The 16,218-nt window shown below is 42.2% G+C and overlaps 1 protein-coding gene across 1 annotated transcript; it reads right to left on the minus strand.

Annotated features, from left to right (window-relative positions):
• Window positions 1-3,882: 3,882 nt before the first annotated feature.
• Window positions 3,883-15,622, minus strand: rprd2b (regulation of nuclear pre-mRNA domain containing 2b). Its single transcript, XM_080471490.1, has 10 exons — window positions 15,407-15,622; window positions 9,412-9,541; window positions 9,050-9,258; window positions 8,902-8,954; window positions 8,630-8,756; window positions 8,136-8,311; window positions 7,618-7,903; window positions 7,180-7,491; window positions 6,068-6,235; window positions 3,883-5,963 (listed from the first exon to the last, which is right to left on the minus strand). The coding sequence occupies exons 1-10, from the start codon at window positions 15,603-15,605 to the stop codon at window positions 3,955-3,957; spliced, it is 3,669 nt and encodes a 1,222-aa protein (XP_080327616.1). The 5' UTR covers window positions 15,606-15,622; the 3' UTR covers window positions 3,883-3,954.
• Between the last annotated feature and the right edge of the window lie 596 nt (window positions 15,623-16,218).

Consider the following 16,218-nt stretch of genomic DNA (forward strand, 5'->3'; position numbering starts at 1 on the left):
ATTTACTCTTCCGGAAATGCATTTTCAATTCACTGGCATTATTAAAGCCTGATCTGATCTAGAGCAAGTTTCCAAAGAAAGTGTTCTATAAATAAAGTTTACATCTAATGCAGGGCGTCGTAAATTAAATGTTTACAAATGGGTAGTTTTAAATAAGAGTTATTTAAATGTGGATGTCCTAACTTAAAATAGGGCCTCAGTTAGATATATTTTGTTTTGATTGGGCTTTACAATAAAAAAAGAAACGCCAACCTCTTCAGGTCAGTACCACTGTGCTGCCACTTGGGGGTGCTACAGCATTTCCAAAACAAAACAGTCCAACATGAATAACATTCCTGGTGACTGTAATGCGTCATATTCTGTGCATTATCTTTACAAATAGTCATTTATCTCAGTGCTGATTGACTGCCTTAACTCAACTTGACAAAGACTGGCTGAAGTGAACGCTAATATATGTGCCTGCTTGTAAAATGGTGCTTTGATATGTACATGTTGAGATGCAGTGAGAATATAAAGGCCTTGGGAAAGAAAATAATGCAACCCATTCACAAATAGAGAGATTGAACAGGAAGCTGTAGGTAAACATGCAGTTTGGATGCATTATGAACATATTACACAATATAGAATAACAGTATATAAAGGCCAAAATATTGAGCTAATATGAAGAATACAAGTGCAGTAAGTCAAAGTCAATCTTTCCGTAATATCAGATTTAAACAATTTAAATGCAAGTCATTTGCCTAAAACTGCACATTAGACTATATTTACTTATTAATTTAATGAAAAGGTCCTGAGTGGATTCTGCATATGTAAAAGGCACGGCCAATATCTAAGTGCACGTTACATCAGTAGTGCGCCAAAATTTTGTGTGGACTTCAGACAAAATTGTCCAATGTAGTTTGCTGATGTTTATCATGAACCAACAAATTAATTTCTTCTCACAGGTGTCATGAAAGGGAAGCTTGAGTGGAGAAAAAACTAAACAAAAAACAAAAAAAACCAAAACAAAACAGAAAAGCTGACCTCAGTTGTTAAGATACCAATTATTCAACTCAGGAGTTCAACTCTCCAAAAAATAACAAAAAAAATTAAAATAAATCACTTCCTGAATGCAGAAAACAGTGTCCTGCTTTGTGATTAAGAAAATAAAAAAAATATGAAGCTGTATTGTCATTGGGAGGTATTCATCCATTCACTGTGACAAATGCAGAATGTGTGCACGTTCATCACACCAGAAAAGATTGGACACTCAAGACCAGAGATATAGCATCATTGATGAGAACAGTGAGAAGCAGTTCAAATGCATCAATATACACACAAAAAAAAAATATCAGTCACATCATCAATCTCAAAACGTGTCAAAGTGTTATCCGAGTTGAGAAAAACAGGTTATTTACATGAATGTTCTGTTATACTTGGTAGATAATTGACTTTGCCTGAATGTTTATTAATCTATTTCTCTCTGTGAACACTGCAAACTGATTTAATCATGAGCTGCTCTGATGTGTGACTGCAGAGATAAAGAGTTTACAGACGGTTGTAACAGACATGTGTAACATTCATTAAAACACTGATCAAGTGCTCAACACTGTCGGGACAAATTAACTCAGTTGTTCCGCGTTAATAGTGTAACTATTCAACTACACGCAGGGAAGTTTTGCAGCGTTTCGACGACGGACTTGTCATTTTAACTCTGCTGGGAAATGAGCACAGAAGACGACACGCACTCTGTAATCAAACACGGGAGACGTGAGGCTTCGACAGAGACGCTCAGCCTGCACCTCTAATTGTGTGGGTAAATGGCAGTTGTTGCATTATGGCAACAACCCCCAGAGAAGGGGGGGGTTACCGTCACTGTGCAGGAGTGTTTCTGGATGGAGCTGTGTGAGCACAAGGCAAGTACAGCGGCTTGAAGGCAGAAGCATGAAATTAGCAAAGGAGCAATGCCGAGAAGGAGCTCAAAACAACTGGAGTATTTAAATAAACACGATAATTAGCTCAAATTTCATGTGTCTGCAAAACTACTTTTTGTTCTATTGCGCGGTGACAAATCTGAATCTTAACATGGAGAATTTTCCATTTTATCCATTAGGGAGGCGCATTGCAAAAATTCAGTGTTTTGAATGTTAGTGCAAAGTGAAAATGACAGCAGCTGTGTGAATTCTAGAAAGAAAGAAAAAATCTGCAATAGGTAGGTACAGCTGAATAGCGCAAAGTGATTAAAACGCAATTCTCGTTATAAAATATTGACCAAATAAAATACCTCCCCCCCCAGTTGAATTGAAACTGCGGATTTTATTCAAGTCCGTACATGATGAACCCTACTAAGAGTGTGGTTAAAACTGTGATCCCCCCCCCCATCGGACCCACCATCATCTACTGATTACCTTCATTTCTCAGTCTAACTTCATGTGCCACAAGCAGAGATAGTGAGACAATTTAAAAAAAATAAATCCTAATTATCTTCACTCTCCTCTTAACAGAGAACAGAAAAATACCGCTGTGGGATTCTTCCAGGCTAACGTTTACCCAAGGCCTCAATCACAGTAAAGACGAGGTGCGCAAGTAACCAGTATTGTCCTCTTTCACAGAAATAAGAATTTGAAGAGGAAAAAAAAAAAAATGTATTAACTCAGTCACTCTTTATATTTACAAGCTTAGAAATATACAGAGGAAGAAATAGAAGGGTGAGAGGGGAAAAAAAAAAAAAAAAGGTTTTACAGCAGGTTTACAGCCTCGACTGCAAAACACAAATCCCCGTCACTTCAAATGAGAAACAGCATTTCAGGATGCACGGCACACACCCGACACCCATGAAGAGAAAAGATTTCTTCAGAGCCCATGTTCATCCCTTCGATCACACGTGGCTCAAAGGGGATTAGTTTGACATTGTGGCAAAATATGCTTATTGTGCAAAGTTTAAAGAGAATCTGGTATCTGGTGAAGAGGAATCAAGGAGGTCAGAAGACCTTTAGCTTATCTGAGCATCAACAGTGGAAACAGTCAAATATTAACAATCAATAAATTCTGATTGCAGATATTTCTGTCAAGGGTTATTGGGGTTGATTTGTAGCGATCAGCATTCATACTGAAATGCACTTTTCTGGCCTGGACCAGAATATACCATGAAAAAGTTGTCATGGTAACATAATTTTACTTATCTTACACAACAAAGCTATGTGCAGGGCTTAATGGTCTTTAAATATCGTGGTGGAATTTTTATGCAAAAGATTTAACCTGTTTTGCATTTAGGTAAGAGTTTTAATCAAACCCAAAGAATTTCTTTTCATCGTCTGTACGTTTGTTGCCCTGCAGGATTCAGATGAAAGATCTCCAAAAGAGAAAACTGTGTGACTCTGAAACACTAAGACGACTTTGTTTTTTTTATTTAGACAGATGGGGCGAATCGGTATGTTCACCCAAAAGCTGTCCACCGTTTTCCAGTCTTTATGCTCAGCTAAGTTTCAAGGGAATAGTACAGACCCTCTAAAGAAAGTCTCCTGAAGAGAGCTGAAAATATTATCCCCATAATGCCAAACTACTGCCTGGAGTAGTACCTTCCTGCTTCGCTGCCTCAGGTAATACTACCAAAGACTTAGAACAGCTTAACATCGTATGGCTTACTTTCTGCTTGAACTATTTGAGTTTTATGCTCGCAGTTCTCTCGCTCCACCACACTTGATAAGAGTTGGAATAAATGGTAGGTTGAGGGTTGTTACACAACGCTCTGTATGATGTAACTGATAACCTCGTTGCTGTACTGTACAGTGTGAGAAGACTGGCGGAAACATGAAGACTTAATCAACTATTTACACACAAACCTAAGGTAGTTTTAATCCAAGCTTATTAACAGAATAGAGACATGTGGGCTCATACCAGCAGGGCTAACACACACACTGCACGTCTACATGTGTGGCTTGCAATTTCTCATTCAGCTCGTCATGGCGGACCACCTCAGTAGCGCGGGGGCAGGAAAGGCCTCTTCTGAGAGTGAAAAGGGCCACCTGCGAACGGAGGACCGGAGCGCTTGCCGCCACGAAACCCCCTGATGGAGTGACCTCGGTCAGGATTCCGGGAGGGGGCTCTGCCTCGCAAAGGGGGTCTCTGCAGCATGGGGGCAGAAACCATTGGGGGTCGCGCACTGGGCAGGTTGAGGAGGGGGACGGGGTTAGAGCTTTGGCTTCGGGACTGAGCTGGAGGACTAGCGTGGGGACCGCCGGACTGAGAGAGGGAGCGAGGCGGCACGGCGTCAAATGCAGGGGAGTTAGGCGTGGTGGGAGAGGTAGTGGAGGATGTCGGAGAGTGAGGGGGGGGTGGAAGGTGTAGACTCAGAGGCTCCTTTACTCTCCCTAGTAAAGGTGGAGGAACCCCCGGGGCACCGGGGCGATGGAGAGGGGGTGCATGGCGAGGGACAAAATGCTCTTTAACTGTGCCGGGCCGGGGATGCTTTGGGGGCTCGCCTAGCAATGAGGGCATTAGGGGTGGGGGGGCTGACTTGTTGCCTCGATGCCCCCCTCCACCTCGCTCTGCACTTTCAGACCTAACTGAGGGAGGACGAGACAGGGGGCGGTCAACAGGGACCAACACGCCCCCTACCATGACGGCAGAGGGCAATGAGGAGTGAACAGGTGGAGGGGAGAGCCGCTGCGGGATAGGAGGAGGTGGGGGTCGGGGGATTGGTGGAGGAGAGGCAAAGAATGGGGGTGTGGGAGGAGGATGATGGTGGAGGAGCGGCGGAGCAACCTGGAGGTGCTCGGGATGGTAGGGTGTTTGAAACGGACTGTGAGGGTGAAGGTGTGAGTGGGGGTGGCCTGGTGGAGGGTGAAGATGCGGCGGGAGGAGAAAATGTGGGGGAGGAGGCATTGGGGGGACCATGTCTTCGGCGCCTCGCTGGGGGATGTTGAGAGGAGGGGGGACATTATGAGGTGAGGGAGGCTGAGCTTCCAGATATTCCTCCTCTTCATACCACATCGCTCCGCCAGGCCGACTGCTGGCGCTGGCCCCTCGGCGAGAGCCTCGACCAATCACACGTATGCTCTCTACTGTCTTGATGCGTTCTCCAGCGAGCGGCCGGTTAGAATAGCCGAGAGTTTGGATGGGTGCCCCCTCCGTGCAGGGCGACACAAGTGTCTCAATGCGATGGTACTGGCCCTCCTTCCTGTCTCCACCCGAAGATGCTTGAGCTTTTCCCTTGTCCTCTCTTTTCCCGGGCAGATTCCCCTCATCTGAGCCGGTGCTTGTCTTACGAGAGCCGGCGGAGAGCCTCCTCTCTCCCATCACTCGGTTGTTTCCCAGCATCCTTAACTGGCCGTGTTCATCTTTCTTACCCCTCATGTCACCACCAGGAGCGGAGGACGCCGTCTTCCTTTCGCCGTCCTTCAATTTTGTGCCGCTCTTTTTCCCGGATCCATACCGGGAAGACGACGAGGCCAGAAAGTCTCCGTCGCTGTTGCTTCCCGATGGCGTTATCACAGCGTCCCAGGGTTCGCTGCGGTAGGCCGTGGGCGACAGGTTATGACCTCCAGATGAGCCCAGAGATTCTGGCACACTCCCAGGTGTGTCCATGATCTCGTCTTGGGTCGGAGTGCCGGCTGCCTCGTCTCTCACTGGGGTCCCGTCCACCCCGTCGGGACTGGCATCACCAAGAGCGAGACTAAAACCCGGATTACCCTGCAAGAAGCTGTTGATCTTGGATTCTAAACTGGGAGGAGAGACAGATGGAGCTGAAGGACGGGGAGGAGGTGGAGGAGGAGGGGACAGCTGTCTCTCCTTCTCCCAGTCTCTATTTCTGACTGGTGTGTCTCGTTTGAAGCTGTTGCCCAGAGGAGCCTTCGCTTTAGGGGTTGTTGGGGTAATTGGGGTAGTCGGGGTTATTGGGGTTTTGACGCTAGCCGATTCTGGGGACGTTCGCGTGGAAGGAGCAGAGTTGCTGTTCGTCACACTTTGCAGGAGAGAGGACAAAGCTGCAGCAAGACAGAAAATGTTTGAAAAAAGTAAAACGGTGAATTCGGTTTATCAAAACAAATTTGCTTTATGAATATCAAAGCAACATGTGTGTGTGTCTCACATGGTGTATTGGTTTTTGACAGAGCACTGAGGATCCCTTCAGGTGTGATGTCAACACGTGACAGGATGCTGGCCAGCGCTGGACTCTGAGGCGCCACTTTGGCAGCGGACGATTGGCCACCGGGTGTGGTGGGTGTCCCGGGGGAAGGCCGAGGTGACGGACTAACTCCTGAAACGCAAGCAAGGACAGAAAAGTGAGACTGTCAAACTTTTTAAATATATAAAATCAGCACAAAGTAATTTTCAAAAAGGTGTACGATCAAAACTTCCTATTGATTTCTGCCATAGTGGTCTGGTTTAGTCGAAATACAATTACCAACCTATCACTGCACCATGTTGTTGCCCTGAGTGTTTCTCCATTACAAACATCATGGGCATGTTAGTTTATTTAGAAACAGCTCAGCAGAGGAATAACAGCAATTACTTCCCCCGTCTCTGGAGAGCATTTCCGCCACACGTTTGGGCATGTTATTTAGTTAACAATTCTCCACTCGAAATCACAAGCCTTTGCAATAAAAACCTTGGAGAAGCCTACACACCTCTGTGGGCAATAATCCAAATGTAGAATTTAACTGTCGAAAATGTTTTCCAGCCATTTCCTCTCACTTGATGGTAATCATTTATTTGGAATGGTGGAAATAGGATAATAAAATAATCATCCAATATAATTCAAGATATGCCTCAGGGTAAGCACTCAGTCATGCCCCTACTGTAACTGCTGCTGCAGCACTATATAGCGATACACCATAAGACCAGCATTGTATACACAGGATAAGTACAACACGATTCATGAAACAGCAGTAAGCAAAACAACCATTTAAAGTCAAACAAAAAAACAACTGGCACTACTTCTGAGTCTGAATGAGGCCAAATCCTGTTATTGTCCTTCAATAATGATTCCCAAAGAATACACAGATTGGGAAGCAGTGGTCTACAATTCAAGTGAAACCGCCTGCAGGTTTCTGTAGGAGACTGATATAAAACCAGTTAAACTATGTTTGGTAACTGAAATCTAAAACATGCTGCGGAGCAAAACCACACAACAATTCCCCAAACATTTTATTTTACCAGAGAAATACTCGTCAAACCATTATCTTTCTTCCACAAACATACCTGTGTTCTTCATGGCAGAGGTGAGGGAGCTGAGAATGGAGCTGATCTTTCCCAGGTCCACCTTGGCCAGATTGACCCCCAGAGGAGGGGCTGAAGCACTTGTAGTGGTAGCAGATGTGGGAGTCACTGGGGCGGCTGAGGTGGTGGTGGTGGTGGCAGCAGCAGGAGTAGCAGGAGCAGGAGTAGCAGGAGCAGGAGCAGCAGGAGCAGCGGTGGGCTTTGAGACTTTTGTAGGTGTGTTTGGAGGCTTTGTGGCTGTTTCAGTTTTTGCTGCCTTTGCAACAGCAGTGGACACCTTGTCTTTGTTGTCACCTGCAAGTGAAAACAAAACATCACAATGACGTCAGTGCAGCGTTGACATTTATCCTGCTTTTCAGTGGAAAAAGTAATATATTCCACTTGTGCCAAAAAAGTCTACAACACTGTGTAGCTGCTAACCCTCTGCTGCAGCTGCTTCGGCCTCCTCGTCAGACATGTCCATGTCCTCCATGTCTCTGTTGTCGCTCTGCAGCTCTCCTTCATCCATGGCCTTTCCATCCAGCTCGGGATCCACCTGAGCTCGGCCCGCCACCATTCCCAGGAAGGGCGAGTCCGAACCGGAGGGCGAGGGGGCGTCTTCTGACGGCGAGGGGATGGGAGAGTCTTCAGGTCCAGGTAGGGTCGACTTGAGAGAATCCAATTTCCTCTTAAGGCTGGCCACACGGTTGGCAAAAGCATTGTACGCCTGAGTTGAGAGGCGAAAGAAGAACAGAAATGATTTTTTTTAAATACAGACTCAAGTAGATTATGTGGGAATATTAAAAGTTTTTTAAATAAGCTGTATATATTAAAAAACATGTACATTTCAATAACATGGTCACCAAAAGACTAGTCTTCATGTCTGACATGAATAATGAGTGAATCACTGAATATACGGATTTTAGATTTCTCATCGTCTTCAAGTACACAACACTCACATTGGCCACGATCTTGACCTCCTTGTACTGCATCTCATAGAAAATGTCTGCGTTTCCCAAAGCTTCCAGCAGAGGCGGCCCCGTTTTCAACTCCGTCTCCAGGAATCCCACAAACTCCTGCAGCTTCAGACTTCCATCCTCGAAGTCCTTCGCAAACTTGTTCCCTCCTGCTTTATCTGGCGTCGAGGAGAAATGACAAGCGAGCAGAGTCAGGCCATATTTACTACCGAAACAGTTGAAGGGTCAAGAGCATCAAGAGCAAATCACTGAAGATGATCTACAAACTGTTGTATCAACTACTTTCAACAGGAACAACAACAATAAAAACTCCTCGGTTCTCTATAAGAACGTATTGATTAATGCAATGCAAAGATAAACCCACTTTTCCACCGCTTAATTATTGTGCACATTTTCTGTTTGTCGGAGCACCAAGAATACAAGCATGAAGCACGAAGAGGAAAACGAGGGAAGTTATGAGCATGATGACGTCTGACCTTTAAGCCTCTTGAGGGCCTCGGAGCTGCAGACATCCACCCTGAGAGCCGTGAGCTGCTTCTCCCTCAACTCTTCTTCAGCAACAGCTCGCTTGTGACTCAGCAGCTGGTCGACGAGGGACACGGGCTGGAAAAGAGACAATAATGGCAGGATGGTGCAAGACGAGCTGTGGTTATTGTCTTTTAATAAAGAAAAATCTGATCGACCCCTTTCTGATTGAAGGATCAGATTGTACCATTAATTGAACAATTTGCATGACAACATAACTTACTGTGAACTCTGCGACAATTTTCGACTTCAGGGCAGCTTTTGTTTTGGCAGGAACTGAAACAGAAATACACACCGTTAAACTCGGCATTGCATTACATTTTTGATACGCTAAAGAAGATATTTGATGAGCATCAAAGTGACAAACTGACCGACTGCAGATGGAGCCTCCTTTACTTTCTCTTTCTCCTTTTCCTTCTTCTCTTTTTCCTTCTCCTTCTCCTTTTCCTTCTGCTTCTCTCGCTCCTTCTCCCTTTTGTTCAAACTAGCTTTGAACTGACCGATGACCTCTTCGGGATAAACACTTCTTTCCTCCCAAATTGTAAAGATCCTCTCGATTGATTTTCGGACCTTCAAGTCCCTGACAGAAAAAAAAAACCAAAAACATTTTAATGTAAGAAGCAGAAAGATGGACAAATGCGACATCTCTTCATTAAAATATGAAATGTGTCACAAATGTAATGTCTGTCTACTGCTACAGCTGTTCAAGAAATAATCACATCAGGATACTCACTTGATGAGCAGAGCAGCATTAGGAAGGACCTCAGCGAAAGCCGAACGAAAGACAATTGCGTTCTTTCTTTTGCAGTTTTGGATCACGTCATTGGCAACGTAGAAGAGATTCAATCGATGATTGTTGTCGGCTGCAAAGATATGGGAAAAAATGAAATATGTTAAAGGACTTGTTGAAATTCTCTTGTGGGATTCCATTGAGGTCATTTGAGAAAATTCTAATCATTTTGACACTTCAGTTTTGATTCGCATGCCTCATAAAATATTATTAAAGCCTTGAACATTTTAGTTTCTGTTTGATCATTTAACATTTAAAAGTTTCACTGGTTAAAAAAAGAGACGTAAAATCACTAATAACACCCAAATAAATCATTCTAGTGTTAGTGTGACTGAAACTAAAAGACACAAGGTCACATGTCATCTCAACGGAAATCACAGTTTTTAAAAAGTCGAGCCCCAACAGCCAGGCAATGCCACTGAAAGTGGACGTCCTCCTGCATGTACGCAGGGAGCAGTCGGACGGGAGCAAAGCAGCACATCCAACATATTCGCTTTATCTAAACAACAAATACTGACCAGGATGTTGATCAGCGTGTAAAAAAAAGGAGTTCAAACAGAAGAAGACTGTAAACATGGTGAAAACTGTTGGAGAGACAAGCACCATCACTATTGGTGTTTGTTGTGCGAATCACCACTGTAATTGTTGAAATCACTTCACCTCCACCACTCCCATGCACGTAAACAACAAAGAGAGATCGGATAAATTAAAGGCAGGTAAACATACAGTGCACCACTGATACAGTTCACCCATCACGATACCCTCACTAACATTTTTTACTTACAAAGTTATTCACCTTCCTTGTTCTTGCCATGTATTTGAAAAAAAGAAAGTTTACTACGTTGTCATCAAAGTTTGTAGAACTAACTTGTTTTGTTAAATCAAACAGCAGTTATGAATGAATGCTGGAGTGACTGAGCGACCCAGATATTTTCCAGTAAATCATTTTGAGAAGTTGCAAAAAGACAAAGAAGCCAACTGTGGCCGTTTTACATCCAGTAAATATCAATCAGGCAACACTGCAGCGTATCGGTCAACTTGACTGCTTTCCTGTTTCAGGGTTGCGCGTGTGTGTGTGTGTGTGTGTGTGTGTGTGTGTGTGTGTGTGTGTGTGTGTGTATTACATAATAACGGTTTCAGATAAACTGGTGACCAACTTTCTCCATGTGACGTTTGTTTATAGTGAGTCGAGATCAGCTCAGAGTTAGATTAATGGTCTATTCCCGTTATTATCACTGCATTATAAATACATCTAAAGTAATTAATTTTGTATTTGCATATATTGATATGCCTGTATCTGTAAATGTCAACATTATCTCGTATTATTATTATTCATTCGATTTGTCAGCATTGGTACATCAGAAATCCTGTAAATTATTCTGACAGGAGGAGTCAAACTTTTGGCTGTGTTTACTAGATTTAGGAAAATAAACAAGAAGACGAAGAAGCTTATTTACTCTGCTGACTTTAGTCACAATGTACATTTCCATTTTCAAAAGAAGTAAGATACTGGCAGAGACACAATGGCTCCTGATGTTTCTGAAAATAAGATTATTCAAAACCACAGTTGAACCAAAGAGAAATATATTTCAGTCTGGAAGCAGATATGTCAGCAAACACAACTTGTAACTTTAAGAAACAATTAGAGGCTAGTCAGAAAAAATGGAAAGGGTTTTAGTGCGTCACATTTTAACTGAGGTCAGCATCTCGGTTAATCAAGAAACATAAGACTGCAGCAGCAGAAAATAAGATTCCTGTTATTTGATAATCTTTTATGCCAGTAAATTCAAATAAAAAGACAAACCGAACACAACAAATTAATGCATTTAAAAATCCAAGCAAACCAGTGAAACTCGGGTTATAAACACTGATGTCTCACACTGAGAAGTACATTTTTGAATTTAATTAACAGCCGTTTCGATCTAAAGGCAAGAAAAGGAGGATCAGAAACTTGCTATGCTTTTACTTGAAACAGGTTCCTTTAAAGAATTTTATTTTAATCGTTAATGTCACTACATCTTATTTTGAGTTCATTATATTAACATGCAGTGATGAAAATGTGCACAATATATTGTTTTAGACTCCATGTATTCCTGTTCCATTATGGTGTCTTCTAAATATTGTCAGGAAATTATGACAAATAGCTCATCATAAATAAAGATTGCATTGCATTGGAACGGGACAATAGCAGATATCCCCCACTGTGAATTAAGTGCACCGCTACCACATTACTAAATATATCAATGTTGATCTAGATTAATTACATTCTATAAAAATACATATACAGTTTATGAAGTTAGCATTTACTGTTGGAAGCACTTTCAGAAAATTACGTGCTATACGAGTTATTTTGGCAAAAATCAGTTTCAGCAAGAACAAAACCATTTGATGAGAACAAACGAAACAGTTTAGTTACCATCATGTACATTTCCAATAAAACAAGACATTAAACAACAGGTGAAGGGTAAAACATGGTGAAATCCATTGTGCTCACACAGACTTTATTTGATAGCCTGCTCGCACCTTCACTTAGTCAACACTTTCATATTCGTGCCAAACATACCCATTTCCTCACCAGAACTCTCAGATTTACAGTTCTTATGTAGAGGATTTTTGTTAGGTATGATTTAATGAAAGTTACGAAAAAACCAGGAGAAAAAAAAAAAAAAAGTGTTTGCAATAGAATTTACTTTGAAGAAGAAGAACTCAGATACTGGACAACTTCACAAAACTACATCTTAAACTGTACGTTTGACTTGAAAAACTCCCGACCTGCCAAGACAAAGGCAACATAACAGCAATGTTTTCCCCTCCACGACCACAAACCTCATCAACTGGATCAAGTGAAGTACTTTAAGGATGGAAAATATTATTATGACTGCAAAGGAGGTCAAGTTTGCAAAGCAAAGTTAAAACCAACTTGTTGCTTAGGGAATCATCAAACAACATCTTTCTTCAAAATGCACTCATTGACAGCTTTTTAGACATCAACACAACATTTTCACGAGGACGAATACTCGAGCAAATGGCAGATTGCCTCCTGGTTCGTTAGCGCCGCTCTCCAACTGAATACAAATGCTGGGCCACTTCACCGCACTTCATCCTGTATCGTCTACACAAGCTGTTATCACGCTTTGTCCGGGGATTAAAAAAAAAAAAAAAATGTCCACATGATTGTTTTACTGATACTGACCAGTCAAACAGAAACTCCCCACAGTATGAAATAAATGCCCACGTCCACAGGAGCTGAACCACCTTCTGATACATTCCTGGATGCTGTGTCAGACAAACTTTGTGAGGCTCTACCTTTAAAACTCACATTAGATTGAAAAGATTCTTACTGAACACCTACACTTCCTGGGCAACTGAATATTCTTCACAAGCGTTTCGTGAACACACCCTGAGGAGAAGCCTGCTTCACTAGAAATGCAAACATACGGATGAATCAGTTCAAGGTGAAACTGATATTTTTCGAACACTCTAGATGTGTGAATGCTGCATTTAGATGTATATACACAACGGAGCAAAAACAAATGTGCTACTCTCTACAAATAGTTAATTCAAGGTTTGTTTGTTTTTTAACTTTTGACAAATTACTTTTATAGTTAATACTCTAATATAAAACTGTGCAAACTGATTCTCCCCACCTAGATAAAGCAACGCAATAAATCCCACAGCACTGTCCTTCCGTCAAACTCCTACAGTTAAAATAAATCCACCAACTAACTACAAACTGTTCTAATGTTTGATCCCCAATAGCAGCCAGATTCTTACTGCTACACCAGCCATTATAACCTCCATCACATTTAATCCTCCATTTGCCATCATCAGCCTCCAACAAAATATGCAGATCACTTTCTGGCTGGTTGGTTCTGCTCATAACCAGCAAAAAGAAAAACAACTAATTTTTCACAAGCTTAATCAGAGCATTTCTGTTGCTTCACGACTGAAACGCCTTCGTATTAACCAACTCCTCCACAGAACTCACTCGACAGTTATAAATAGAATAAAGTAGATCAGCATCGTCAATTAAAATATACTGCAGAGACTCACCCAGGCTTTCAACAAGCAGACATAATGTGAATATGTACATTTGCCAAAAGACCAGTTTATCAGCCACAGATTGAACAATATTTAAGAGCTTTTGATATCAATGCCATCATATTAGCAGTTTTTATAATTGCTCAAGTTCCAGTGAACTTCAGTTATGCAGTGAAATCTCTTCTTTGTTGAATTGTAAAATATTCTGCCCCCACCACCACCACATACAAATCCATCTTTTATAACACATTTACTCAAGTAATTGGCCTCAAATTCCTCACCAGCTACACTGTGCAACATTGCCTTCATAAACTTCAGCAAGTTTTTGACTCCATCCACTAGATCAGTGTGAAAAACTGCCAAAAAGTTGTTGTTTTTTTTGTTGTTTTTTAAAGGATTTTGCACATAATTTACTTATACCTACCCGTACCTTGGTGAAATAAATGAAGCAAACCAAGATATGACAATTTTTTCTGGTAGAATAAATGTCCACAGAAAACCAAAGGCTGGAAAATGTGGATATGGTCCAGCATTTTGACCTCCCCTGGGAATCTGAGGTCATATGACCATGACAACATGTGAATCTGTTACACTTCCAAGCATATGACCACAGATTATAAGCCATGATCAAGACTATAAGGACGATTGCTCGTCTTTCGTCCGAGATGCCCAAAATCGCAGCATGAAATCACTCGAACAAGGACAGATCAGCAACATCACAGGTTAACACAGAAAAATACACCATCAAACATTCACACACTGATACCAGCAAGGAAGTTACAGTCAACATCTAGCCTAACAAACATGTGTTTGGATGGTGTGAAGAAAGCAAAGCAACTGGAGGGAAACAATAATGGCCCTTATGGCCAGTCACTGTGGCATGTCATTTCCTGAAATTATAAACTAGTACATACTTAAACTACTGCATGCAATAGTCACAAAAACTGACAAGAAATCTTAGAGAAATTCTCTTCACAAAAGCTATGAAAGCCAGCAAAATCAGATTTAGTTAAAATTGTATGATTTTCAAACAAAACAAAAACTAGTGAATGACGTGAGGCTTTTAATATTTAACTTTTCCATGCAGAAATAGAACTACTTTAAAACTGATGTGTGGACGTAAAGGCAGGCAACACCTTTTTTTTTTTTTAAACAAGGCATGGTATTATGTTTTAACGAAAGAGGACATCAAATAAAGCCAACACTCCTGCTGTGACTATCAGCAACTTTAACTGAGCTCATAGAAACAAGTGAGACTTGCAGAAACTCAGAAAATGTTAGAGCAAAAATAAATAAATAAATAAAAATGTGCAGCAAGGCTTTAGGTCAGTAAAGCCAAACAGAGCTCCTGCAAGGTGCATCAATAATTCACAGTATTCTACTCAAGCATATCTCAGTTTCAACCCTACTTGAAGCACAAACTCTGGATTGTTTAGCTAAAGTGAGCCATCTTCATCTAGTTAACATGTGTTTGCTGCAGAGCTGTCACTCGATGCATTAGAAAAAATAAAAAATAAATCACACGTGCCAACGAAAATCATTCAGGGTGCACGCATTTTAAATTACAAATAAAATCCAACAACCTGCATCGATCTTTTCTAATTGGGGCTTGTTATGTAGCAGAAGTGGAGCAACGAGCATTTCTGACCATAAACCTGGAGGCCCCACTGTAAACACACATTAGCTTAGCAGGCTAGCGGCTAATTTAACGAGCGATAACGTCAGAGATCGCCTTAAAATGCAACCGATTAAAACTTCAACCTCCACATCCATGTATACTTATTGCTTTATTTTGCATTGCATTGGAGACCATTTTGGCATCGCGCGCTTCATCAGCGCTTAAAAAGAAATTAGCTCGCTGTGCTAGCGGCTTAGCCTCCGTGACGCGGCTACTCACACTTCTTGAGCCACTTCATCCAGTGGCGCACGATCAGGCCGTGGTGCTTCTTGTTTTCAATGCACCAGGTCGAAAGTCCCTGGATCGCCTCCATTGTGTTCGATACTCCTTGAAACCGGCGGTCCAAGGACGCCTCCAGAGCGGTGGTGGTGGAGCTGCGGGCTCCGTGGCCGCTTGCAGCCCCCGAACCGGCCGCCATCTTTCCGCTGAGTCTCCTGGTGGGATGGACGCGCGGCGGGGGTGACGATGATGATGAAGAAGACGGGACGGGAGGCGGACACAACGCCCCTGCTTTAATAATCACGAGAGGACGGGGAGGGAAACCTCACTTTAACTGAATTACAGTAACACAAGAGCTCCACGACTGAAGACAAGCTACCGAGAGCGGAACCAGAGGCGTGTAAAATAATCCTGCATAAAGATGCAAGCGACCGTAAAATAAATATAGGAATGTTACGGAGACTATCAAACATGTAAGATTGATCCATCACAAACACAGAGAACATAGCAAGTGGCCCAAAGGCTAGAGAAGTGGACAAGGGATCGAATCCCCCCTGACCTTTGACCCCCATCAGCCAGCTAATCGTGGCTTCGCCTCTTATACAATTGGTCAATCCCAATAAAAGTAATTCTCCAAACGGGATTAATAGAATATGTTATTAGTTATATCCTAATAAAAACAGCATCATGCATGTTTGAGTGCCAAACAAAATGATCCAAATGAAAAAAAACAATATTAGATATGTAATTAAAAGCATGCGGTTATACATGAAAAATAATCTGTCAAAAGACACAAAGTGGTCGCAAAGTGA

This window comes from Lipophrys pholis, assembly GCF_963383615.2.
Source record: "Lipophrys pholis genome assembly, chromosome: 9".
NCBI classification, from domain to species: Eukaryota; Metazoa; Chordata; class Actinopteri; order Blenniiformes; family Blenniidae; genus Lipophrys; species Lipophrys pholis.

Coding starts and splice junctions, on each gene's coding strand:
- rprd2b (XM_080471490.1), bottom strand. CDS start 15,605: ATGGCGGCCGGTTCGGGGGCTGCAAGCGGCCACGGAGCCCGCAGCTCC. Junction 9,542..15,406: donor GATGAAGTGGCTCAAGAAGT/GTGAGTAGCCGC, acceptor ATATCTTTGCAG/CCGACAACAATCATCGATTG. Junction 7,492..7,617: donor CGAAGCAGCTGCAGCAGAGG/GTTAGCAGCTAC, acceptor TTTCACTTGCAG/GTGACAACAAAGACAAGGTG.